The sequence below is a fragment of the Natrix helvetica genome, assembly GCF_964273705.1.
Source record: "Natrix helvetica genome assembly, chromosome: 1".
Taxonomy (NCBI): Eukaryota; Metazoa; Chordata; class Lepidosauria; order Squamata; family Natricidae; genus Natrix; species Natrix helvetica.
Window position 1 is genome coordinate 210,853,240 of NC_138548.1, and position 26,162 is coordinate 210,879,401.

The 26,162-nt window shown below is 40.2% G+C and overlaps 1 protein-coding gene across 4 annotated transcripts in view; it reads left to right on the top strand.

Moving 5' to 3' along the window:
* PIP4K2C (phosphatidylinositol-5-phosphate 4-kinase type 2 gamma) overlaps positions 1-25,138 on the top strand; it is a 41,141-nt gene extending 16,003 nt beyond the window's left edge. For 3 of the 4 annotated variants that reach the window (XM_081939636.1, XM_081939633.1, XM_081939634.1), the window contains exons 4-10: positions 1,333-1,476; positions 2,672-2,818; positions 9,243-9,281; positions 10,800-10,913; positions 19,047-19,296; positions 22,361-22,464; positions 23,632-25,138. In XM_081939636.1, coding sequence (XP_081795762.1) covers positions 1,333-1,476; positions 2,672-2,818; positions 9,243-9,281; positions 10,800-10,913; positions 19,047-19,296; positions 22,361-22,464; positions 23,632-23,712 — 879 coding nt within the window. In that variant the 3' untranslated portion in view covers positions 23,713-25,138. The remainder of the gene's footprint in view (positions 1-1,332; positions 1,477-2,671; positions 2,819-9,242; positions 9,282-10,799; positions 10,914-19,046; positions 19,297-22,360; positions 22,465-23,631) is intronic. The other variant, XM_081939635.1, reaches the window with a different exon arrangement.
* The last annotated feature ends 1,024 nt before the right edge of the window (positions 25,139-26,162 follow it).

The window sequence follows — 26,162 nt, forward strand, 5'->3', positions numbered from 1 at the left end:
ATTGAGAAACTATAGGCTATGTTACTAGAATATACAGTTACAATTCTTTTATAAGGTTAATTTTGCTTCAGTTTGAGAATCCAGAAGAGACTAGTTCAAATCTGTTTCCCTGAGCAAAACTAATATTAAAGTTGGATTACTTTAATGTTAAACCAGTGGATTATTTTATTCAGTAACTGTATTAGTGTCTGTTTCTAGATATGCTTGTCTACATACATAATCCATGTTACTCTTGTAGATGCCATCATACTAGTTGTTTCTTCCATTTAGTAGAAGTGAGTTCAGGGTAGCAGAGGGGCTAGGAGGCCCAGATGAAATGTTGCCTTTGTCCTGGATTACTTGCAAGACCCGCTTTACTCATGACATACGCTTAGTCTTATTCCCCCACCTGCTCTGTAAAAACAGTGATGGTGACCCATCATAAAAGGTTAAGGGAAAGGTAGGGAAAATGATTATATGTGAAACTCCTTGAACTCCTTCCAAAGCATCAAAATATTGATGTTGAAAAAAAGGCCAGAAGTGCAATAGCTTAGAAATGGTATCTTGCCACACAAGAGGTTGTATGCGTCCAATCTAGTACTTATATAACAGCTACAGATCAGAGAATGGGCTAAAGAGAAATGTGAAAAAGGAAGCCCCAGGTCAGGCTTGCTTATAACTATGTTCTTATACACACACACACACACACACACACACAACACACACAACACACACACACTTGTGCAGCTGTCAGGATTATTTTGGAGGTATTCTTTGAAGCTGAAGAAGGCACAGCTATCTCTCTTTGTTGCCTTCTGGTAGAAAAGCACACTAAGCCACTCCTCATACTGTAATCTTATAACTGTGACTTGTAGTTCTTTCTGTTTCTCTTTCTGTCCCCCCCCCCCCCCCCCCTTTGTGATCTTTTGTTTTGGAAGCTGCCTGAACTCCTGAGTAATTGGAATTATAACCAGAAAACTGATGTGTTGTTTTCAGTGTGCCTACCTTGTTCCATAGTTCTTAATCAAGCTTCTCACATCATAGAGTGAATCAAACTGGGTGAGAACGGTCAAAGATCACTCATATGGTGCCCCACTGGGATCTAAATAGAATAGAATAACAGAGTTGGAAGGGACCTTGGAGGTCTTCTAGTCCAACCCCTTGCCTAGGCAGGAAACCACTTGAAGGTGGCTGATTGAAGGAGCATTGTCAGAAGGAATGGAAAACTTTAGGAGGATTCTGACACCTTACTTAGGTGAAGCCTCTTCTACCTGATCTGCCCGTGGAAGATTCCTTCAGCAGTTTTCATAGTTCTCTTGAAAATTTCTTTGCTTTGTTTATTCTTTTTTACAGATCTCCCTAACACGTAGTCCACCAACCTATGAGACTGAGGGTGGGGGTCGCTTTCTCTTGTCCTATGACAGGACAGTGGTCATAAAAGAGATAACCAGTGAAGACGTAGCTGATGTGCATAGCCTTCTATCACATTATCATCAGGTAAGACAAATTGCAGACATACTGGCTTCAGGGGAGATTATAGCTAGATGAAAGTTTCTTTGATTTGAATCCAAAGATTGGTTAACTGGAAGATTGTTATAGAAGGGAAATTTCCCTTCTGATCTTCTCTTTTCCTGCAATATACATTGGTAAAAAAGGCCTCACCCTCCAACTAACAAGGGTCAGGTTAGCTGTGGGGGCAATGGGGTCTTGGTAAAAAGGGTAAAACCTCTCTTTTAAGTCCAGTCTGGCTTTACAGGGCAAACATCAAGAATAAAAACCCTGGATGATTATAATATTATTTGCTATTCCAGGTTTTTTTTTCCTGACTTGTTAGTCTGAGACTGAGATTTCCAGGTGGTCTCTGATATTAACTAAATATGAAACCCTCCTAGTTTCAGAAGTAGAAGAGAAAAGGGGCACTTTTGTGTGAATTTCTTTATTGATGTACCCTAAAACAGCAAAAACGTGTTTTAAAAACAAGCTTAGTTTTTGAGCTCAGCAGACTCCAATGTAAATGTAGGCAACTGCAGATCTGTGCATATATTTTTTCTGCTGTTCATGGAACAGCAAAGACTGAAGCATAGTCACAGTCGAAAGAATTCCTTGTTTATTCCTGAGATTTGAATAGGAACAGACACTTGTGTTCTAGCTTTGCTTCACGCCTTGGGAGCAAGAAATGTATTTTTCAACAGAAAGCTCTGAAGCTTGACATTTAGAAAAACAAAAAGATTAATGATATTTAGTCTACTCTCCAGAGAAACAGTGATTAAAAATGTACGATCCCCCACTAGGTGGTGCATTTGTTCTTTGGAGATTGTAGCCAGAGAGTTGCCTCGTCCAGTAATGTCTGATTAGCCTCAAAGATGCGAATTAGGCATTTCCATCTTTCATACTTGTGTTCAAAATTAGAATCTGAAATTTGCAGGGAATCTCCATTAGTCCATTCTTTATTCATAATAATGTGTATCATTGCCTTTAGTAGCACTTATAGTATGTATCAAGGGGCACGAGTGTTTGGAAACTGGATTTCTGTCAGGCGTGGGCTTTATTCTGAGATCAGCAACCATTTGCTTTCTGACAGGATCTGATACCACACAGAATATGCCTGAACCTTTGACTGCCTCCACCAGTATTAGGCTCCTTGAGAGTTGGCACAACATTTTACAATGTTTTTGTCACTGTTTTCTTTCAGTACATTGTGAAATGTCATGGGAGTACCCTCTTGCCCCAATTCTTGGGCATGTACCGGCTCAGTGTTGACAACGAGGAGAGCTACATGCTGGTCATGAGGAACATGTTTAGTCACAGACTCACTATACACCGAAAGTATGATCTGAAGGTAATGGACGAGGGAGAAAAAACACTGGGTGAATGGAGTCTCTGTCTCTGTTTATTCATCTCTGGCATGGTGCTTACCTAAGTCATGCGAAAATGAAAGTACATTTAGGAGAAATTTATATTAAGAGTTATAGATGTCAAATTAGCTTAGAAAATGGGATCAATGTGCTATTATTAATCTAAGAGAAATTTATATTGTGTTTGTTGGGAGGAGAGGGGCTACAATTCGAGTAATTTACTTTAAGACTGGGGGGAGGGGAGGGGGCAAAGTATTTGGTATAATATTTGAATGTGAATTTTTGCGGGGGGGTTGGGGGGGTATAACATTTGTATGAGATTTACATTGTATGGCGGGGTGTGTGTGAAAAGGGGGAAAATTTGTTTGTACAAAACTCTTTTAATAAAAAAAAAGAAAAAAAAGAAAATGAAAGTACATTCCCTTATGGTTTTACATATCAAGACAGAGTAAAAACCATCCAGTCCTTAGCAGTTCTTAAAAGAAGGTAAATACAACCTCAGGTGAACAACAACACATGACACATTATACCATGTTCATCTTAATGAACATGGTATATAATGTGCTAAGGACCAGATGATTTTTACTATGTCCTGATATGTAAAACCATAGAACTCAAAGTTGTTGTTTTTTCCCACATGACTGTATACATGCTGGTATATGTGGAAATAGTGTTATTTATCTGTTATTTGATTTTTATCCTGCCTTTATTATTACTTACAAGTAACTCAAAGGCAGCAAATATGTCTAATGCTCCTTCTTCCTCTTGTTTCCTTTATAACAAGAAACCCTGTGAAATGGTTTGGGCTGAGAGAGAGTGACTGGCCCAAAGTCACCAAGCTGGCTTTCATGCCTAAGATGGAACTAGAACTAGGTCTCCTAGTTCCTAGGCCAGCACCTTAACTATTAGACCAGTGTTTCTCAACCTTGGCAACTTGAAGATGTCTGGACTTCAACTCCCAGAATTCCCCAGCCAGCAAATGCTGGCTGGGGAATTCTGGGAGTTGAAGTCCGGACATCTTCAAGTTGCCAAGGTTGAGAAACACTGTATTAGACCAAACTGGTTCTCGTTGTGTTACTTGTGGTTTAGCTCAATTACCCCCTGATACACTGTTTTGAAACAAAACACTCAGACAAATGGATTGACTTGTTACAAGGAGGAGGTGAGCTGTCAGGAGTTTTGGCTCATTTCTCTGACTCAGCCCATATTCACTGCCATGTTCCAAAATTCCCAGTCATAGCTGCTTAGCACAATGACACATGTAGCTTTAAAGAGATGTTGATTTCCAGATCTTTCTCTCCTGGAGAAGGGGAGTGGGGAAGATGATACATGTGTGTTGACATCATCCTGGCATTTACAGCAACTTATGTACCTGTAATAGACTAATACAAATATGTCGGGGTATTTGCATAGTGACATCCTTGTCCTTATGTTGCTTTGGCATTAGTGGGTTTGGTGTGTGGATGCCACTGTCTCCATAACATCCCCTTCTCTCCCTTTGGGAACAGAAAGCGTTGAGACAAGGGAGCAGCGCATAATTGATTTGGGAAACTGCACAGCCCTAAGTAGAGTTTTGGTATCTAATCTCCTTACCTTGTAATAATCAAATTTCTCAATAAGGCATTCTCTTTTGATTATTCCATAAAAAGGATAATCATCATACAGGAATAATTAAGATAAAAGGTCATGCAAATAGCGTTTATTAAAAATGCTGCCTCAACTGGCAGTGTCTTAAAATGGTTTTGTGCCACAAATTGACAAGCAAGCATGATTTCTATCTGGTGTGAGACAAGGGCACTCAAGGGGTCGTTATTTAACAGCAAAGCCTCATGCTGTGCTTGGGTACATGGATCTGATCAAGCTTCTGCCCACTTAACTCTGCTCAGCCCCAAACATCTGGTTTTAGCCAAGGGCTTCACAGAGCTAGCAGCTGACACCACCTTTCTAACCACCTTATCCATAACAGAAGGGATAGTGTGTCTACTTGGGAGGAAGCACCATTCCCAAGTTCAGTGAGGTTTTATTCCTAAGTGAGTGATATGGGATTGCAGACTGGGATCCGCTTAATTCATTCCATGAATCTTCTGCCACTGCCTCCCTGACTCCCTCATCATCCAGCCACAGTGTCTAAATTTAGTTAATAAGCTCTTTAGGGCAAGGACTGCCTTTTGCTTATGTAGCTCTCTTCATGCATCATGGACTCTGGCGGCCTGTTCAAAGAGGAGGTCACAATAGGTAGACCTGTTTCAAAGACAAAATCCTTTGGGAGTCACACAAACACACACACACCGTCCCACTACTGTACCCAATTAGTTATTGTTAAGGTCAAAAATGAGTCCTCAGTCCTAAAGCAAGCGAAGGATTCTCTCTGAGCTTTCTCTAGTCCTTTCTGTCAGAGCTGAGTTAGGTTCTATCCGAGGCCCTTAGTTCTGATCTGATAGTTGCCCATTGGAGAAGATCCATTTTGTTTTCTTGATAGTCTGTTAAACATCGGTTGTTGCTATACAGGTTGTCTTCGACTTACAACCGCAGTGGAGCCCAACATTTCTGTTGTTAAATGAATCTGGCTTCCCCATTGACTTTGCTGGTCAGAAGGTCGCAAAAGGTGGTTTACATGACCTTGGGACACAGCAATGGTCATAAATATGAACCGGTTGCCAAGCATCTGAATTCTGATCCCATGATCATGGGGATGCTGCCAAGGTCATAACTGTAAAAAACTGTCGTAAGTCAATTTTTCAGGGTCATTGTGACTTTGAAGTGTCAGTAAATGAACTGTCATAAATTGAGGACTACTTATACTCCCACTTCCCATCTATCTGCATCAGCTTTCCTGGGGGGCCACTCCTGCAGAGCCCCAGCTGGAGTGGGATTTTGGCTGGTGAGTAACCAAAGCAATAAGGACATTCTCTCAGAAGCCTGTGCTTCATTTCTGGTTCCCTGTCCCAAAGCCTCTGCTAAGTCAGCCCAGATGATTCTGGCTGCCAAGTTCTCCCTCCCCATCTCCTGCCTCAGGACTGCCACGCAAGGGCACCCTTCTTTCCTTGGGGAATTCACTCGTGAGAGGAATGGTTTCAAATGCAAGGTCACTACTTTGTGCTGAAAAGCTAAGCTGGGAAAATGAGACGGGTTCGTGTCCACACCTCTCTGCTTTCAGCCCTGCTACACATCATTAAATGCTGATCTAAAGCAAGTTCTCTCATACCAAGGTTATGTGGATAATTTACAACCAGTGTTTGCATTCACAAGTGTTTTAGGGGGCCACTCTCTCTCTCTCTCTCTCTGGAGGGGACAGGGGCTAGAAACTGCATCGCCACAAAGGGCTATAGCTCAAAATGCAGCCGGAGAATTGCTTGTTAGTACACATATTATACAGAGATGCGGATTAAGTAATTGGCAGAGGCTTTTAATATATTTCTTGACGGCAAAATATTGCCGTGATTATGCTTAACGTGCTGCTTAGCCTGAAATTAATGCAAGTCCCAAAAGTCAAGTCAGTTTGAGAAGGATGAATGGGCAGAAATGATATGGCAGTGTGAGTGAATTGAATGTGAGAGATTTGGGCTGCTTTCCATGTATGCATTTTTTTAATGCTTGACCTATTCCTCCATCAAAATTATCTCTGGAGTCTACAAGGGATAGAGTGTTTTTTTCTTTTTCTTTTGAATGAAATTTGGGTCTCTAATAAAAGCCTAGCTATCTCAAGTGATACCTTTCCTCGCTTTGGATGCTCATGCTGCCAATATGTTTATAACTCTTCAGAAGGTTAGCCTATCTCTCCGGGAAGCTTTGGAGCAGGGAGCTAGATTTAATTTGTTGGGTCATTTCTCTATCTGATGCCAAGGGGTATTGCAATTACTTTGCAGAGTATAGAAGCAATATAGTCTAGTCCCTGCTCAGAAGGTTACATAAAAAAGTAATAAGGAAAATAGAAAGGCAGGGCAAATTAGCATTGTGGGTGGGTATAGCAAAGGCCCCGAAGGTGTAGAAATTAACAAAGGCATTAGTGACAAGGACACCAAGGGGGTGTATCTTGACAGAAGGTTAGGGAGGGGGGAAAAACAAGCAAGAGCAGATGGTCTGGGGGCTTCTCAGTTGGTGTTGATAAGATTATTCCACGTTCTGAGACATCTCAAGTATGTTCTATTGAGAGGGTGTTTTTTTTTTAGAGAAAGCACCAAGTTTGGTGTAGATCCAGTTTCATGGTGGTACAACAATAGCATGTTGAATTTCTGACAAGGCAAGCTTCCTTTTTGACTGCTGAAGTCTTTTTTTTTTAAAAAAAATAGTTAAAAACAAAACAAATCCATCCACCAAGGTTTTAGAACTCAGTGGGTGAAGTGCAGGTTTATATGTTGGCTTCATTAAGAGCCTCTGGGTAGCTTTAATTAAGTCATGTTTTCCCAGTTTCTTCTCTTCCTTCTATTAAGTAAAAAAAATAAATGCCTGCCACATATGTTCCGATTGAGTGAAGGATGTGATTAATCTGTATCGTGAAAGTGTTACACTGTGTACCGTTGTTTTTTAGGCTGCAACCCTTCAATTTCAGATCTGCTGATATGCCAAAAATAAATGTAAACCAATGTGTTCAGGAAATGGTTGAAAACTTTTGCCCATTCAGTATTACTTTTACATTGTCTGTCCTGCTAAAGACAGTTTTGCTATGAATTCATGGTAGGCCTATTGTCAAAAATGGCATTAAAGTCTCTATATGTGTGCATATTTTTCTGGGTGCCAAGAAATGACTGGTCAACCGTGGAGCCTCTGTAACCATCTCATTAAATATTAGGACATACTTGCTTCAAATCTTGGAGGGGGAAGGGAGGACATACACACATATACCCTGCAGGCAGAATAGAGGGATCTTGGAGTTCTAGTGGACAATCATTTAAATATGAGCCAGCAGTGTGCAGCAGCTGCCAAAAAAGCCAACACAGTTCTAGGCTGCATCAACAGAGGGATAGAATCAAGATCACGTGAAGTGTTAATACCACTTTATAATGCCTTGGTAAGGCCACACTTGGAATACTGCATTCAGTTCTGGTCGCCATGATGTAAAAAAGATGTGGAGACTCTAGAAAGAGTGCAGAGAAGAGCAACAAAGATGATTAGGGGACTGGAGACTAAAACATATGAGGAACGGTTGCAGGAACTGGGTATGTCTAGTTTAATGAAAAGAAGGACTAGGGGAGACATGATAGCAGTGTTCCAATATCTCAGGGGTTGCCATAAAGAAGAGGGAGTCAAGCTATTCTCCAGGGCACCTGAGGACAGAACAAGAAGCAATGGGTGGAAACTAATCAAGGAGAGAAGCAACTTAGAACTGAGGAGAAACTTCCTGACAGTTAGAACAATTAATCAGTGGAACAGCTTGCCTCCAGAAGTTGTGAATGCCCCAACATTGGAAGTCTTTAAGAAGATGTTGCATAGCCATTTGTCTGGAACGGTATAGGGTTTCCTGCCTAGGCAGGGGGTTGGACTAGAAGACCTCCAAGGTCCCTTCCAACTCTACTATTGTATTGTATTATAAAACCACTATGCAAAGCACCATAAGGGTTCTTCCCCTCCTCCTTCAAACCATCCAGTCAGGAAATAACAGCCAATAGCATTGAAGCATTCGGATGAGATAAATGGAAGATATAGGTAAAAGAGGTTATAGAAAAGTGAGAGATTTCCTTACTAATTTCCTTGCCACATAAAATGATAGCATTAATCATGAAACACTTTGTAATTTATATTTTTTAATTCGTGTACCCTGGCCTATAGTCATGCTAGCCGTATGACCATGAAAATGTTTTTGGACAATGCTTTTTCCCTCTGCCAGGAAACCTAGATAAGCACCAACCCTAGAGTCAATCACAACTGGACAGGGGAAACGTTTACCTTTATTTTTTAAATTGACTGTGGTTATGATGATTTTATTTAATAAATATATGATCTGCTATGGCAGTCCTTTGGAAGGTTTAACGTAACTCTTCACCAGAGGTGGTATTCAGCAGGTTGTAACTGGTTTGGAGAACCGCTAAATACCACCTCTGATTGGCTCCGCTTCCATATATTCTCTGCGTCCCGAGTCCCAGCTGATCAGGAGGAAATGGGGGTTTTGCAGTAAGCTTCCTTTGGAGTGGGGAGGGAATGGAGATTTTACAGTATCCTTCCCCTGCCATGTCCACCAAGCCACGCCCACCAAGCCAAACCCAGAGAACCAGTAGTAAAAATTTTTGAATCCCACCACTGCTCTTCACCTTCCATTGAGATTTTAAGGTTTCTGATGTTATGAACCCATTTTCCCTCCCATTTTTAAATAATTTTGAGTTATGTTAACTTTAATTTGAAAGATTCTCCAAGAATACACACCTTATCTCATGTTTTCTAGACTGTAATCTTTATGTTCTTGCCTTTTTTTAGGGTTCACTGATATCCCGTGAAGCCAGTGACAAAGAGAAGGTAATTGGGGATTGTAGATGCATTTTCATGTTAACCTGATATGGGTTGATTACAGTTTGTTGACACAACTCAACATGGTATTATAGCTTTGTCTGTACAAAGGTAATGCAGATTATGTCTAAACATTACTGTTTTTTATTTCATAAACCACAATTAGCTGAATTCATTCCCAAAGCTAAGCCAGGAGTAGGTGGTCTCTCACTCTCTTTTTCTTGACTTCTGGAAAGCTGCTGAGAACATGGAATCAACACTAAGCAGAAAAATGATCCATTTCACTGGCATGGTTTTTCCTTAATTTCCTGGATTAAGAAGGAGTCACCTACATTAATAGGATTTGCACAATCTAGTACACTACCAGTTGGACAAAGTACAGAATAATGTGTATATCTCGCTATAGGATAATGTTTAACCTATAAAATCATTGAAAGTTGAACTTAATCAAGGGAGCCTTTGCTTTTTCTTAAAGCAAAGATGGATAACGTACATCCCCAAACTTTTTCTGGAACTGCTGGAGTACCCTATTATGGGTCTTATGCTTCACTTGAAGTTGATGTAATTGAAGTTGATGTAATTTCCTACAATTTTAAAGTCAGAGACCTACAAAATCTAAAATAGATTTAGCCCCATTATAATAAAAGAAAAAAATAATAAAACTGTCTGCATTGTTACCCTGACCCCTGGTATTTTCGCTTCCTCCTTTGTAGCTTGAGATATCTCTCTAAGCTTAAAATGAGCTTTCTCTTTTTAAATATAAACACAATACATATATGATAGATGATAGATAGATAGATAGATAGATAGATAGATAGATAGATAGATAGATAGATGATAGATAGATAGATAGATAGATAGATAGATAGATAGATAGATAGATAGATAGATAGATGATAGATAGATAGACAGACAGACAGACAGAATGACTGACTGACTACTATTTTAAGAACTTAAATGCAAAACCCTGATATTAATGGGCACAGAGAAAAATGTGATATTGGGCAGAAGTGCTACTTCCTGGGAATTATTTTAAGAGCATTTTCAAAATAGGTTGAGAATGACTATGTTTCTTAAACTGACAATTGAAAGGTATATGCTCCCTAATTAATTTAACTCTGCTATTGGTGAGAACAGAGCAGATATTTTCTTCTTTTTTCTGAGGGGTGTTTAAAATATCTTTATCTCACCTTACAATTACATGGTTGGGGCTACTTGCATTGATTTGTAATTGCCATTTTTTTTGTCCCAACTTTCCACCAAGGAATGACCCAAAGTCAGATCATCAGTTTAAAAATTACACTGAAACCGCAATAGAAAACCATGGCCTGTACGTGGGGAAGACGCAATCCACAAAATGAAAATCTTTTATTCTATAGTACATGTACAGATAAAACCTTCGTTTCTTTTTTTAAAAAATTGCCACTTTTTATTGCTTCTAGTTCCATCGTCCAAATTTGGGTTCAGCAATGTTGAAGTTTGACTTGCTTCCTCTGCCTCTTTTTCATGCACTGTCCTTTTTTCCAGGGCAAAGAACTACCAACTCTGAAGGACATTGATTTCCTAAACATGAACCAGAAAGTGTACATCAGTGAAGAGGCCAAAAAAGACTTCATGGAAAAGTTGAAGCGAGATGTAGAGGTATTGTAGCTTTCTCAGCATGATCTAGTATAACAGGGATGGTTCTGGGTCAGTAATCTAACCGGGCAAGCTGTGGATGCTAAAGAGAGATTTTTTAAAGGTAAAATAGGCAATTTTTCATGGTTCAGTTGAGTCTGAGAAGGTGTTACTAATGGTAACCCACCCTACTGTTCTGATCCCCATCTTAATACCTTTTAAGATAAAAAGTTACCACTTTCTCTTTAGTATCTGCCAGCAAGTCAACTTCTTCCACCTTACTCCCTATATCTAAATAACATCTAATGTTGTGCTGGTGGTACGGGAACATCTGCAGCATTCATGACCAGAAGCACCAGGGTTTCTTCCCTGGTCTGCGTCCCTCCTCTGGATTTGAGACTGAAAAAGCCATAGTGCTGGTATGCCATCTGTAGGCCACAAGGAATGATGCCACAATGGTTCTTACATCACAGACTGAATATGACCTTTGCTATTGACCCCAATTCTACCTTATATTTCTGATTACTTTATTGCTTCCTTCCCTGTTTCCCACGCTTGAGCCATTGACATTGACATCTTCCTACTGCAAGTTTCCTTGGAGGGATTTGACTGAATTTTTTTTGTACAGTTCCTCATAACTGATAATTGGTTCTTTAAACTAACAGGCCGCCCAGCAATATGAACAGGAAATATCCTTAAAAGGGGAAAATATTCTCAGTACAATTATTTGTAAGCAGATCCTTTTCTGACAAATCATCAAGTCTTAGGCTTGGGAAAATTACAAGGGCGGTAAGGTCGTGCTCAATCTGAGGATGTCATGAAAAATTGTATAGTTTGAGAGTAATCAGCTCTTGCTTCTGAAGAACCAAAAACTGTTCCTAAGCAGGCTTGATTATCCCTAAACTTCAATCATTTGAACAGCTTTGTGCCCTAAGGTTCCAGGTTGGCTTTGGAAGGCAATGGGGTAGGACTTTTTGACACAAAGAGCGAAGGGCTTTCAGTAACTATATTGAGTTTGCTCCAGGCAACCCTGAAAGTCACTGATAAAGTATATATCCGTGATGGTGAACCTATGGCACATGTGCCAGAGGTGGCACACGGAGCCCTCTCTGCTGCCACGCTCGCCATTGCCCCAGGTCAGATCTCCATGACGTTTCTTTCATGAGCTTCTGTTTCCCTGCAAATGACGAAATAGAAACTCACGAAAGAAAAAGATTTTGCCACGCTGCCAGTGTTGAGATCTCCTGCCAGCCAGCTGGTCTTTGGGTCTCTGCTGCACATGCGTGCATGTCGGTGCATGCACATGCATGTCTGCGCATGCGCATGTTCTTTTGGGGCATGTGCACCCACACAGTTTGGGCACCCAGCGTCTAAAAGGTTTGCCTTCACTGGTATATATGACAGATCTTTCTTCCTCTGGGTATTTTCCCCTATATTATTTGCATATGGCAAAAGGCCTTGGTTCCCAGGGTATTTCTAGAGTTGTACAGCATTCTTATCTCAGGAGGATTACATAGCAGCAAATCGCTTTCCCTCCATTTTTTCATAAGCTAATTTGGGAATTTTTGAAACTGCCTCCTAGCTTCTGAACTTCCTAGTCATCTAAGGTCGGATGGAGATTACATCAGCCCTGTCAAAGACGACATGTTAGAGAAGGGTGCTTCAGTCTATGTTGATTTGAATGACGGGATATAATCGTATTGAGAATCAGGGAAGTCAGTGTGCATAATGTTTATCGGCTGGCATTTGTGTCATCATAAAGGCACACTCTTTTCACTGAAAACATTTTTCCACTTATGTGAACTTGTAATGTCAGAAATGTATAGAAAGCACTTTAAACAAAATGTAATACCGAAAAGGAGAAAGGCAGTTCCAAGCATTTAACTGACCCCAGATTAATGGCAGGAAGCGTTGTTTCCATGGTAGAAGGAAAAGAAATCCTTCTGCCATGAAAGAAGAAAGTTTCCCATGAGAATCAAAGTTCATAGCAACTGTTATGTACTGAGGTATTTATTCATTGTTTTCTTATTTCTAATTCCTTGTTTTGCTTTTTATTCTTTTGGGGCTTCTGGTATGGCAACTGCAAATATTTTACTGTATTTATAACTTTGAGGGGACAAATTCTGTTTTGAAAGAATTGTGGTTCAGCTCTCTGGTGGAGGTCTCAAACCCTGATTTTCTGAATTGCTGGTCAACATTTGCACCCCATTTGCCATAATGAGGTGAGAATTGAGGTTAACTTCCAGCTCTGGAAAAAATTGCTCACAGCTAGCATTTCATCAGCTATTATATTTCCTTAGGGATTGAATCTGCAGAATTTAAACTACTTCTGCAGTGTGAGATTTTCCCTATTGGCCTTAATGACTGTTAATAGCATGTGATGGGTGGGGGAGAAGGGGCTGCAGATGCTCAGTGTCTAACGATTAACCTCATATACCATGCAGCCTTTCTCCTGCATCAGCTCCATTTCTCTCAAATGTTCCAATTCTTCTTGCTCCAAGTTCAGTTTTACTGCTGACCCAAATCAGGGGACTGGTAGGCAATGGGCTTCTTGGCGTTTTAAAAAACCTGATGCTTTGGATATGACAATGGAGATCACTTGGTGTCAGCCCCTAGGAACAAGCAGGCTGAAATCTTCTGCTGATCTTCTAAATGAAAGACTCAGACTCATGAACAATACTTTGCATGTTTCCAGTAGAGTTGTAGAAGATGACCAGGCTGGAGCTGGAGGGAAGGTTCGAACGCATCATCATTCCTAGCTTTCACCATTAGTAAGTCAGATTCTTGTACAGAGCTTTAGCGTACAATGTTTATTGTATGCTAAAGCTCTGTACAAGAATCTGACTTAATAATGACCTACTAATGATGAATAAATATTCATTTGAACTGCCTGGACTCCTGATTCCCCTGCGCTTGGTAGGAGTTGGCCAAACAAAGACAGGTCCTGTTTCTGTATTATGTTTCTTTGAATGCTTGCAGACTGGTTCTTCACAAAATTGAGGTTAGATTTAGGATTTTTCACTGCTTTCTTGATAGGTAGTTTCAGATTTATTTATTAATTATATTTTTTATTCCACCTTTATTACTTTATAAATAAATCAAGGTGGCAAACATAAATAAAACTCCTTCATCCTATTTCCCCCACGACAACAACCCTGTGAGGTGGATTGGGCTGAAAGAGATTGACTAGCCCAAAGTCACCCAGTTGACGGCTAAAATGGGACTAGAATTCACCATCTCCTGGTTTCCAGACCAGCACCCTAACCACTAAATTGTACTTTAACCACCAATACTCATCAATCTCCTGAATTTGATGGCCCCAGCTCCAGATAGATTAAGACTACAGCACTCAGGAAGCTCAGCTAGCGTGGCCATTAGCTGGATCCTGTGGGTGTTCTAGTCGCAGCACACCAGGAGAAAACCAGATTGAGAAAGCTGTACATAATGATCTCTTGGTATCCCCTCTACCATATCATATTAGGAGCGATTTTATTGTACCGTGTCCTGTTTATTTAATAGCTTGGCTTTCACTCCCCCGAAACATTCAATAATACATTTGGGACTTTTCTCTCCCTTCTTTGCTGCCCACTCAAATGCTTCTCTGAGATATTAGTGACCGGTTCACAAATCTTAGTGAGCTTTATCGCTACGTGGGGATTTGAACCTGTGTCTCTTCTGGCCCTAGTTCCGTACTCTTAAGATTAACTCCACACTTGCTTTCAATCTGGCAGCCTTGTTATAAAAATGACTGATGTAATGTAACATGGAATTCTTGGGAGAGTTGAAAATATGCTTTTAGCGATAAGCTTTTTTTTCCCCCCTCCCCTGATGACTGTAAAGAAAGAAGAGGCGGAATGGAGTAAAATCTCTGTTCTGTTCATTAATTGGGTTGCCTAATGTTTTTATCCTGCAGGAGGAAAAGTCTATAACGTATGCTTACAGTTCTATGAGATAGTTAGACAGAGATGTGAGGGTGATTGATCTAAATGAGTTTAATGACCTACAGGAGGGAGGGAATTTAAATCCCATGAAGATAGATTGAAAGAATTGAGGGGGAGATATGACAGTAATCTTCAAATACCTGAATGGATGCCACACAGGAGGAGGCCAAGATTGATCTCCATTGTTCAAGAGTGCAGGACCCAAAGTGATGGATTTCACTGGCAAATAACAATAAAGCTTACGATATAGCTCCATGGTAGATGAGAATTACCCAAGGAGTGGTTTAGCCCCCATTTTAATGGACTTGGTCAAATAGAGATGATACATAGTCTGTCTGTCTGTCTGTCGATCTAATCTATCCATCCATCCATCCATCTCCCACCTTTATTATTTTTTAAAATAACTCAAGTCAGCCAACATGTCCAATACACCTTCCTTCCCCTGTTTTTCCCACGACAAAAACCATGTAAGGTGAGTTGGGCTGAGAGAGAGAGAAAGTGACTGGCTCAAGGTCTCCCAAGCTGGCTTTCATGGCTAAGGCAGGACTTGAGCTCACAATCTGTTGCTTTCTAGACTGCAACCTTAACCACTAGACCACACTGGCTCTCATTTGTTGGGGTTGTTTTAATTTAAATTCTTGCTCTTAGCACAAGTTTGGATTCAGTGGGTTTAAAAGCCCTCTCCACTCTCTCATTCTTTTTCACTGCTTAATATCCTGGTTAAAACATGAACTGTGATCTGAGAAGTTTCTACTTAAAAAAATTCCAGGTTTTGAAGTGGCACCTTTCCTGAGATTATTCTAAACCTTTTAGTCTTAGTCTTAGATCTGTCATATGCTATAAGAGTAAACCAGTGGTGGGTTCCAGATCCCAGTACAACCGGTACGGTGCAAGGGGGCCCGGCATCCACCACATGAACGCGTGCAACACGCCCCTGCATACTTACTGCCTGCGATGCTCCAGCTGTTCGGTGGAGCGTCACGCAGGCGCTGTACGCTCCGTGCATGGAAGCCCCGAAGAGCTGAAATACCATTAAGGAGGGCGGGTGGGTGGGCCCTCTGGAGCACCGTACTGGAACGATACCTGGTGCTCCGCAGGCATCAGTACACCCGTACCAGGGCGTACCGGTCGTAACCCACCACTGGAGTAAAATAATTCATTCTAGCGTTATTGAATTATAATTCAATAGTAATTGTATGGAATCACACAGATGCTTTGACCAAGTGAAAACACTTAATAAATGTCAAATGTTTGCTTGTGGAGGAATCTTCTGTGCTTTCAGTTCTCTTAGAATAGGGGTCCCCAAGCCTTGGTCTGTGGACCGGCACCAGTCCATAGCGTGCCAGAAACTTGTGCCGCACAAACAAGCAAAGCCCCATCTGCAGAATACAAACAGCACACAAAAACCCGCCCTCCACGGAAAAACCTCTCTTCACGAACTGGTCCCTGGTGCCCAAAAGGTTGGGGGCCACGGTCTTAGAAGACTATTTGATGTCTTTTGAACAATGGAAGCAAATGTTCACCAAAAAAAAACCCTCAGCTTCTGGTTCCTAAAGCCAGGCTGACCTAATATGTATCCAATTTCTGAGTTTTAGATAGTTCTTTAACTTCTTTTCATTGCAATTGTGATGACCTTTGTAATTGCCATATTGCCAATACTCTTGAGAGGGGTTGGGCTCGGTTTTTTCTTCTTCTTGATTCCACAGGATGGGAAAGAAAAGGCTTGTTTAAAAAAGATTAATCATTCCAGTTATAGAAAAGGGCTCAAGTCTGAGAATTAAAGCTGGATGCATTCCATTTGGAAAGTAGGCCCACTGGTTTGAACAGCCAAAGCAATTAATCATGGGGACAGGTTGCCAAAGCCCCCCCCCCCCCTTCCCAGCACATGCCATCCGGATTAAACCTGGACTCCATTTAAAGGCAAGAAAAAACTGATTTTAATGCTTGTTTGAATTCAGGGTGAATGCAGGGCAAATTCTGATTTTGCTATCACAGCTGCTAGATGAATCTATACCTGCACGATAGCTTGAATGTTTTAACTTTTAACATGATGTAACATAGTGGTTTACAGTGTATTTATCAGTTAAGATACCAGGTTAATAATCAGTTTACCTCCTCCTGATTTTGGAGTTTTTGAGTCTAAGCAAACTAAGGCCAGAGCAAGGAAAATAACCATGATATATTCTTGAACGACTTTCTGTTCGCAAAACAGGCTATGTTTTAAGTGCAAGTTCATTACATGAATTATAGTGCCGGACATGTTGAGTCATAAATCTTGGTATACAAATTATAAGTGTTAGGTGTGCAAAGGTAGAATGCACCCATCCACATTATGGCCTAGTATTGCTGAGGTTCATCACAATCCAGAATAGGAAACTAATTTGAGTTACCTTTGATTGAAGAATGGAGTTCACAACACTTGAGAGTTAAGATCTGAGCTCTAATCTTTGAGATGCTGAAATAGCAAGCTGGGTTTGGATGAAATTCAGTTGCCTAGTTGCCTACAAAGTTTGCAGGGAAGTCTTAGGCAAGCCAATACCATCTGCCCAGATATATTGGATCCATCTTAGATTCTTAATTTTGTATGATGTCCTTGATGTTAGTGTGCCCATGGGTATCTCCCTTGCAGATCATGCTACTTAAAAAAAACACCTTATTTTAAGTCTAAGCATTTTTTAAAGGAAACTAATGTGCAAACAACCAATGCTGAACATATTTTTTTATTTCCCCCAAATAATCTTGGGTTCCTCATAGATTCATCTGGAATTGTTGGAGAATAAATATTGGGATGCTTGTTTAGCACAAGTACCTATTTGTAAATTTGCCCACCTGCCTAGGAAAAAAACACTACAGGTTGATAGTGAATACAGAAGAGGGTCACCAATTTTGCAAATTTGGGCATTTGTGACCATACAGTGCCTCCTCCCTCTAGCCATTTGGTAAATGAGCAATTGAATGGTGATTTTCATAGAGCACCCAAAACATCATCTCAGAATGAATGAAATCTTGTTACTCCCAGCCAGCATGAGTAACCAGCTTTATTTGGATGGCCTTAGTTTGGAGAAAGCCTACCTTTAAAGTTCATGTTTATTTTGAAGCTATGTTGAAACCATGCTATTTCAGACTTCTTTTGAACTAAACTAGCTACAATGTATCTTTAAAACAGTAATGGAATGATTGTTGTGACTGATGCCTCCCAACAGAAGCATGGTTTTAATGTGGGCTTGCTGGAAAGTACACAATTTATTATACAGCTGAAGGTTATAGATACCTTTTTGAACCTGGGGAATTCTCTGTGGTATTTTAATCACTCTTTTTTTATCACATAGATCCAGAAGGGCCATGCAATTAAGCAAGAATTATCAAAGTATAATATATGTGTTCTTTTGAATCTACCATCAGCCCTAGGTGCTTGTATATACATATTAAGAACAACAGTAATAACAATTAGTATCTTATAAAAACCTATAAGCTCTCACTAAAATCAGTTGTTGCATTTAAACAGAGGACTTGTTTATTTTTTAAAAATGTATATCTTTTCTGTCCTTTTGCCTATTGTCCTGAAAAGTCGAGGAAAGCATCTCTGATAATGACTTTAGTCCTTGAATAGAAAATTATGGGAGAATGAATAACTATTAGCAAGGCTATTCTTTGACTTAAGAAGAAAGACCAGAGACAGTACCTCAGTCTAAGCTAATAAAAGGTAGTCTTAGTGAGGACGTTCAGCTCTACAGTTCCCCATAGGCTACATATCTAATTCTTTAGAATACCGTCCCCTCCAGGGTAAACAGTACCTTACTGAGTTAAGTATCTTTCCTTCTGAAACTGCAGCTTGCTATATGTAAAGCAATATTTCCTGCTAGGTTGGCTATATATGTTTTGGTGAGGGAAACTGCTTTTTAGTCACTGAGGGAACTGTTGTGATACTACAGAAGAGCAGCAGTCAAGAGTTTATTGAAATGACCTCTCCATTCTCCTCATTAAGGGATCATGGGATCTTAAGCATTGTGACAGTCTTCAAGTAAAATATAATGGAAAGGACACAGACAGAAGCTTGTGCAAATGCAAAAGAGCACAAAGTGATAACAAATCTTTGTAATTTTATAATATATGGAATAAATTGTTTCATGAGTTTGTGTTGTGAGATTTTCACTTGGAATGAATAATGAAATAAATACATCTCCTGGCCATCTCACTATTGTGTTTGTTTCTTCAGTTCCTAGTGCAGCTAAAGATTATGGACTACAGCCTTCTGTTGGGTATCCATGATGTACAGCGAGCTGAACAAGAAGAGGAGGAAGACGTAAAAGAGGAAGAGGAAGATGGAGAGGGTGAACCTGGGGCACCTGTGGGCTCATATGGAACATACCCTGAGGGCATTGGCAGTTATCTGAACTCCCACAAACCACTGGAGCCTGGTGACTTTGACCCTTATATTGATGTCTATGCCACTAAGAGTGCTGAAAGTAAGTTGGGATAGAACGAACATTTTATTAGATGGGTGTTTAAATGGATAGAAAAATGCCTTTGGGCTTTTTATTTTGTTTATTGCATTTTGTACACCAGAATTTGTATCATGATGTTTACTATCATTTGCGACTGTTTCTTAGTTTATCAAGATTTTTTTTCCTTTAGTCGGTTCCAGAGAACACTCCAGAGTACAGAGGTCAGTTCTTTTACTTTATTTTGATCTGTGATAGGTGATTATAGTCAGCCCAGAAATATCAGAAACAGCCTTTTGTTGATTCAAATAATTAATCCATTCTCCCTAGGAGTGATTAACTAGCAAGGATTCCAAGGTCTGGGGTGAGCTAAAAAAATTTAAGCCTTACTTAAATACCTAATATAATCAGTACATACAATAAATATCAAGCAATGCAATCTCCTTCTAGCTTACAATCTTGAAAGGTGTACAGTGTTTCTCCGAAAATAAGACAGGGTCTTATTTTCTTTTGAACCCCCCCCCCCAAAAAGCACTTTGCCTTATTTTCGGGGCGGTCTTATTTTTGAGGTGCAGGAGGCAGCGAGTGTGGTCACCTCATGACTGCTGCTGTGTTGCAGTATCTTTGGGGAAGGCTTATTTTCGGAGGATTGCTTATTTGAGTATATGCGCTCAAAAACCCAATTGGGCTTATTATCCAGGGAGGTCTTATTTTCAGGGAAACAGGGTACAGAAAAGATAACTGAGTAACATCTATTAAAACTGAAATCCCAGTCTAGTTTAAGCATGGTTTTGTGAAGGAGTTTCCTTTGTTATTCCAAAATACTAGACTACTCTTTGTCAAGCTGGCACCCTCCAAGTAAGTTGTTTTCTGTCCTGTAGTTTTCAGCTGCTCAGTCAAAGATGTTGCTGAATAGGCATTTTGGGGAGTTGTACTCCAGAGTTTCCAGGCTGTACTAGTTTGGGAAAGGCTCCACCAAACTCATAAAAGGATTCTGTTAACTATGATATCAAAGATGTATGTGTGCCTTGTGGTAGATTCCAGCTGCACCTTCAGGTCTTCTCAATTTCTTCTGTGCCTGTGGCTAGTCTTACACGTCCTCAACTTACAACCATTCATTGAAAAAAGTGACTTTTGACAGTTTTTCACACAACTGTTGTAGCATCCCTCTGGTCACGTGATCAAAATTCACCCGCTTGACAAGTGGCTCATATTTATGATGGTTGCAGTTTTGTGACCTTCTGACAAGCAAAGTTAATAGAGAAGCCAGATTCATTTAACAACTAAGTTACTAAGTTACTAACTTAACAACTGTAGTGATTCACATAGCAACTGACAAGAAAAGTTGCAACAGGGCAAAACTCACTTAACATCCTGCTTAACAACATACATTTTGGATTCAACTGTAATCGTAAGTCAACGACTACCTGCATTTAACTGTTTGTATCAGGATGGTCTTTCTTCAGTGCATCAACTTTGGTAACCTCTTTATTTATGGAAGGGAGAGAGTGGTGCTGAGTCCATGTTAATCAGATCTGGATATCAGCTTCAGAGAAAGAGGTTAAGTTTAATAGCCAGATTTTTTGCATATGGCTATGGGCTTTAATTTGCAGTGCAGATTACACAGAAGTGAAGATAAAAATAAGTATACATAAACTTTATTAAGGTTTTAGACCAGCCTAGGAACCTAAAGAGTGTGATTGCTCAAATGAATTACTTAGGATTGGTTTGCTATATATTCAGGAAAGGAATCTCTTCTTCCTGCTTCAACCCTGTTTGACCACTCTTTTGTATTATGTACCATATTTTTCAGAGTATAAGACACACCTTTTTTTCCTCAAAAAAGAGGCTGAAAATCTGGATGCGTCTTATACACCGAATACAGTGGGGGGTTTTTTTGCCTCCTGAAGCCCCGCCCCTTCACCGAAACGGCCATGGATACCCTTATGGAGGCTTTCAGAGAGCTCCTGGGGGCTGGGGAGGGCAAAAATGAGCAAAAAATGAGCCGTTTTTTGCCCCCCCCCAGCCCCCAGCAGCACTCTATAAGCCTCCATAAGGCTATGCATCCAATTTTTTTGTCAAAAAACGACAAATTTTTTTTTTGCTCATTCCCCCCACCCCCAGGAGCACTCTACAAGCCCCCCCCCCCCAGGCTATTCATGTCTTTGGAGGGGGGGAAATGGGGCCATTTTCGTGAAAAACAGGCCGTTTTTGGGAGGTTTGCAGAGTGCAAAAACTTTTTCCTTTTGGAAAGCTCTTTAACTGATTGATGAAAATTACATTGATCAAGTGCTGTGCCAGCAGAAACACCTAGCTATCTACTGTATTTATCTCTATTTTTCTCTATATATATCCCACTACCTTCCTACCTACCTACACACACTCTCTCTCTCCCTACCTACTGTATTTCCCCCCTCTCTCTCTTCTATCCCTTTATCTACCTACCTAACTACTCTATCTTTCTCCCTACCTATCTACTGTATTTCTCTCTCTCTCTCTTTCTCTCTCTATCCCTCTCCCTGCCTACCTACCTGCACACTCTTTCTCTCCCTACCTACTGACTGTATTTCTGTCTCTCTATTTCTCTCTCTCTCTTCTATCCCTTTATCTATCTACCTACCTAACTACTCTCTCTCTCCCTATCTATTGTATTTCTCTCTCTCTCTCTCTCTTTCTCTTTCTCTATCCCTCTACCTACCAACCTACCTACTCTCTCCCTACCTACCTACCTATCTACTGTATTTCTCTCTATCTCTTTCTATTTCTCTCTCTCTATCCCTCTACCTACCTACACTCTCTCTCTTCCTACCTACCTACTGTATTTCTCTCTCTTTCTCTCCCTCTCTATCCCTCTATCTACCTACCTACTTTTTTTAAAAAATTGCCTCTTGAAAACCTTGGTGCGTCTTATACTCCGCTGCATCTTATACTCCCAAAAATACAGTATTTTGCTTATGTATTTTCTGTGGGATTTTTTTGTCATTGTTGTTCATCTTTTTGATTTGCCTATGGATATTTGTACGGAAGTGGGCTACAGGTAAAATATGGCATCATATATATCCCTCACCGTTTTCTCTTACTTTTCCAGATAGTCCCCAAAAAGAGGTTTACTTCATGGGCCTCATAGACATCCTCACCCAGTATGATGCCAAGAAGAAGGCTGCCCATGCAGCTAAGACAGTCAAGCATGGGGTGAGTTTGGCTTGCCACCTTGTCTGTTATGGTAATCAAATAATGCTAAGAAGGGAGCCATGATTTTGATTAGCTGGCCAGCACCTAGCCTCTATCTTCCCTTCCCATGACCATTATTTCTGCCCCAAATAGTTACTCTTTCTCCTTCTGAGTAACTGAATGACCAAAGGGTTTCCCTCTCAAGCTGGTCATATTGTATCATCACTGTGTGATATAGAAGGCATAATTATGACCTTTCCTTTAGATAGGAACTATTCCAGTGTCTTGCTCTATGCTTGGGAGCAGCAGGAATTTAGAATCTCTTCTAATTATGAGATAGTAGCAGAGAAGAAACTATGATTCCAAACAGCATAGTCATTGGCAGTGCATGATGACTACCCCATGGAGTGGGGACAGGCTGAAATTGAGTATTTGTTGTTTTAGGTTAGTTATCTAAGATGACTTCTTTTTATCTAACTTCTTTAAAAAAAAGAGTGGTTGTGTCCGGAAGAATACAACCGATGTGAGTTTTGTAGCTACAGACTAGAAGCAAGGAAGTGAGGTGGAGAAACTATGTCAGTGGCAGGAAGACATGCACCATCCCCAATAGATTTTTTTAAAAATGCTATTCGCTATGGGCGATTCATAGAAGAGTTATTTTTATTGTACCATTGGGGCAATGGCTTTTATGTTTTTTAAGTACAAGGACATTTCCTTGAGGGGAAGATGGCAAGGAGCAGATATAATGTATTCAAGAGAAGTAGCAAGAGGGATGTTCCACTGGGTCAGAAATATTTGCAGTGGAGAATGCGCATGTTAATAGCATCTGAGCAGTACATTTTAGTTTTAGATATATATCTGACCTTTATTTTGTAAAATTCAAGGCAGTGTTCATACCTAATGCTCCTTCCTCCTATTTTTCCACAATAAGAACTCTATGATTGAGAGAAAGTGTCTAGCCAAGCTATCCAGCTGGTTTTCATACCTAAGGAAGGGTTACAGTGCATGACCTCCAAGATTAGACCAGCACCTTAACCACCTGATTGGCTCTATGGAAGTTAGGACTCAGGTGCTATATCCCCAGTGTTTCCAATATTCACAGCTCATGCCATACTGCTTTCAGTATAGTGATTAAGAATTAAGGGGGCTGCTTTGTGGTAGTTGTTGACACTTTGTCTTCCCCTACAGGCTGGTGCAGAGATCTCTACAGTGCATCCAGAACAATATGCCAAGCGCTTTCTGGACTTTGTCACCCATATATTTGCTTAGCAGTTTTTTCAGTACGTCTTGTTGACCCAAATCAAAACCTTTTCAGCACCTTTGTAGTTGTCACTCACCCTGCTCCCTGATTCTCCGTAAGTAGGATAGTTTTCATCCTGCTGTTCTGGGGTCAGCAGGGGAATTGGACTGACTTCAGATGAGTCCCACTCTTGCAACTGAGGGACGGCTGCTGAACCAAGTGCCTTAACTCTGATCTTCTGCTAAGGTGAGAAATGATCCAGAGTACCAAAGAAACTGGTTACGAATGCTTCGGAGTGCTGCTTCTCCTTCCATGCAGGAGGAAGAGGAGTGGCTGGTTTTTACCTAAACACTGATTTCTTCCTTTCTGTTAAATAGTACCAGTGTTCCGTCATTTAGAGCAGGATAATGTTGAAATAGAATAATATGCAATACGAAGTTAGTTGTGCCTTGGAAGAAGGAGGTTGAAGGGAATCTTCCCCATTTATACAATCAAATATTGTATCCTATGATATCCCATTGTACTGCCTGTTTCAAAGCCATGTGCCAGTTGTATACCTTTTCTACCATCCCTGTATACACAAACCTTTAATGGAAGACTGCACTGTGCCCAACTTCAGGATGCTATGAGAAGCAGCATCTGTCTGTCTGTGCATAATGGCTCTATATGTTTCTTCTATATATATCAAATTGGCAAACCAATGTATTTTGGGAAAATGGCCTGTCTCAGTGGTTGATTAAAATACCTCTCAAGTGAAGGAGGAAACTGCTATAAATTAGCAGATGCATTAAAAACAATATCCCTTTTCATTCCCCAGAATGGGAATTCTTGGAGATACTTCATTTAACAAAGCGAGGAATGCAGACAAGGAACTGGATAAATTAAATGATCATTATTCATTTATTGTTGGCTTGGTTAAGAGATCTTGCTTTCTCTAGTAGCTGTCCTAGCAGCATGGGGAAGCTGTCACACTCCAGCTGTCTGAACTATAATTCCCAATAACTCCAGCCCCATATAAGCATTTATGAGGAATGCTGGGAGTTATAGTTCAGCAACTTCGAGGGCCAGTATTACCTACCTGGAAACTCTAGCTATGGTTCAGGGTACAGTGCTACTCAGTTTGCTACTCTGGACCTGAAACATGTGGGCTACTTTATGGTTTTTAATGTTTTCCCCTTCTGTCCATTACTGGTGTGTTGGGACTGATGTCATTTCAGCTCCCAGCACCCTAAAGGCTGTGCTGTGGGGTTGTCTTCCTTCCAACCTCTTTCAGTGTTTAGTCATTGTATACAATGTGTATTTCTGGTTTACTCTTGTATGGCTAAAAATAAATTATTGAACCAAAAGCTGTCTGTATGAAGTGCCCAGCTGTGCTGTTGTATACTGCTAACCTAGCAGGGTAGAAGGGTGAACTCTGTTTCAGTGAAAGAATAAAAGATTTTCCTCGGCCCTTCACAGCTTTCTGAATTGAAATTATTATGTCAGTTATTTTTATTTATCACATTTCTGAACTTTCAGGGGGAAAAATATATCCAAGCTTTGGGGGTGGGGTGAGGAATCAAATCAGTTAAGACGTTACGATTTTGGCCAGATGAACGAGGGTTAATTTGAAACAAAACTGAAGACGTTAAGTCTTGTCTGGCTTGCCCCCTTCACTAGCATGAGATCTTGTTCCAAGTTGGCTTGTTTTATAAAGATGACAGCAATTTGGCAGGATTCGTGCTTTTTAATTGCTTGTTTAATTATCCAAGTTTCATCATTCCTATAGAAAACTGATCAAGAGCTTATACTCCTGCAAAACTCCCTTTGCAGATGAGAGCTCTATCATTAACCGAGACTGCATACAAAAACAATCCTTCCAATCCTTTCCTGTCTATTAGTATTATTATAACAGTTGAGTGTCAGACAGTCTCTGTATCTAAAAGGATTAAGATCATTTCAATCCACTGATCTTTTGAGATGTAAAAGATTCCTAGGTTGAATAGCTATTATTATTATCTGTGGGTAATTTGTAGTTAAAGTCAGTTAAGACTTAATAATTCAAATCTCAACCAAGGACCTAAGAATTATTAGGGTAGCACCTAAGAATCTCTGCAGTTCCACGCAGATGTAAAAATTGTAAAAATCAATGTAAAAATTAGGGCGTTTAAGTCTGATAAATTCAATATATCCATATATTGAGGAAGTCCTTTAGTATTGTGCCGAGGGCTCCAATCATGATTGGTGTAAGAATGGATTTTTCCCCACAGGCATTTGATCTAACTTCAGTCTGCAAGCCCCAATATTTTATAATTTCTTTCCAACCGTTTTTCCTCAATCCTAGCACCACTTGGTATAGCAATATCAACAAAGCAAACATTCTTCTTTTCCTTAACTTTTCTATTAAGCAGGTTATCAACAAGATGCTTATTTTCATAATAAGTATTTGTTGCCCTGGGATCTTTGCCAAATCACTCTTCAGTGGTGCTTTATGAACTTA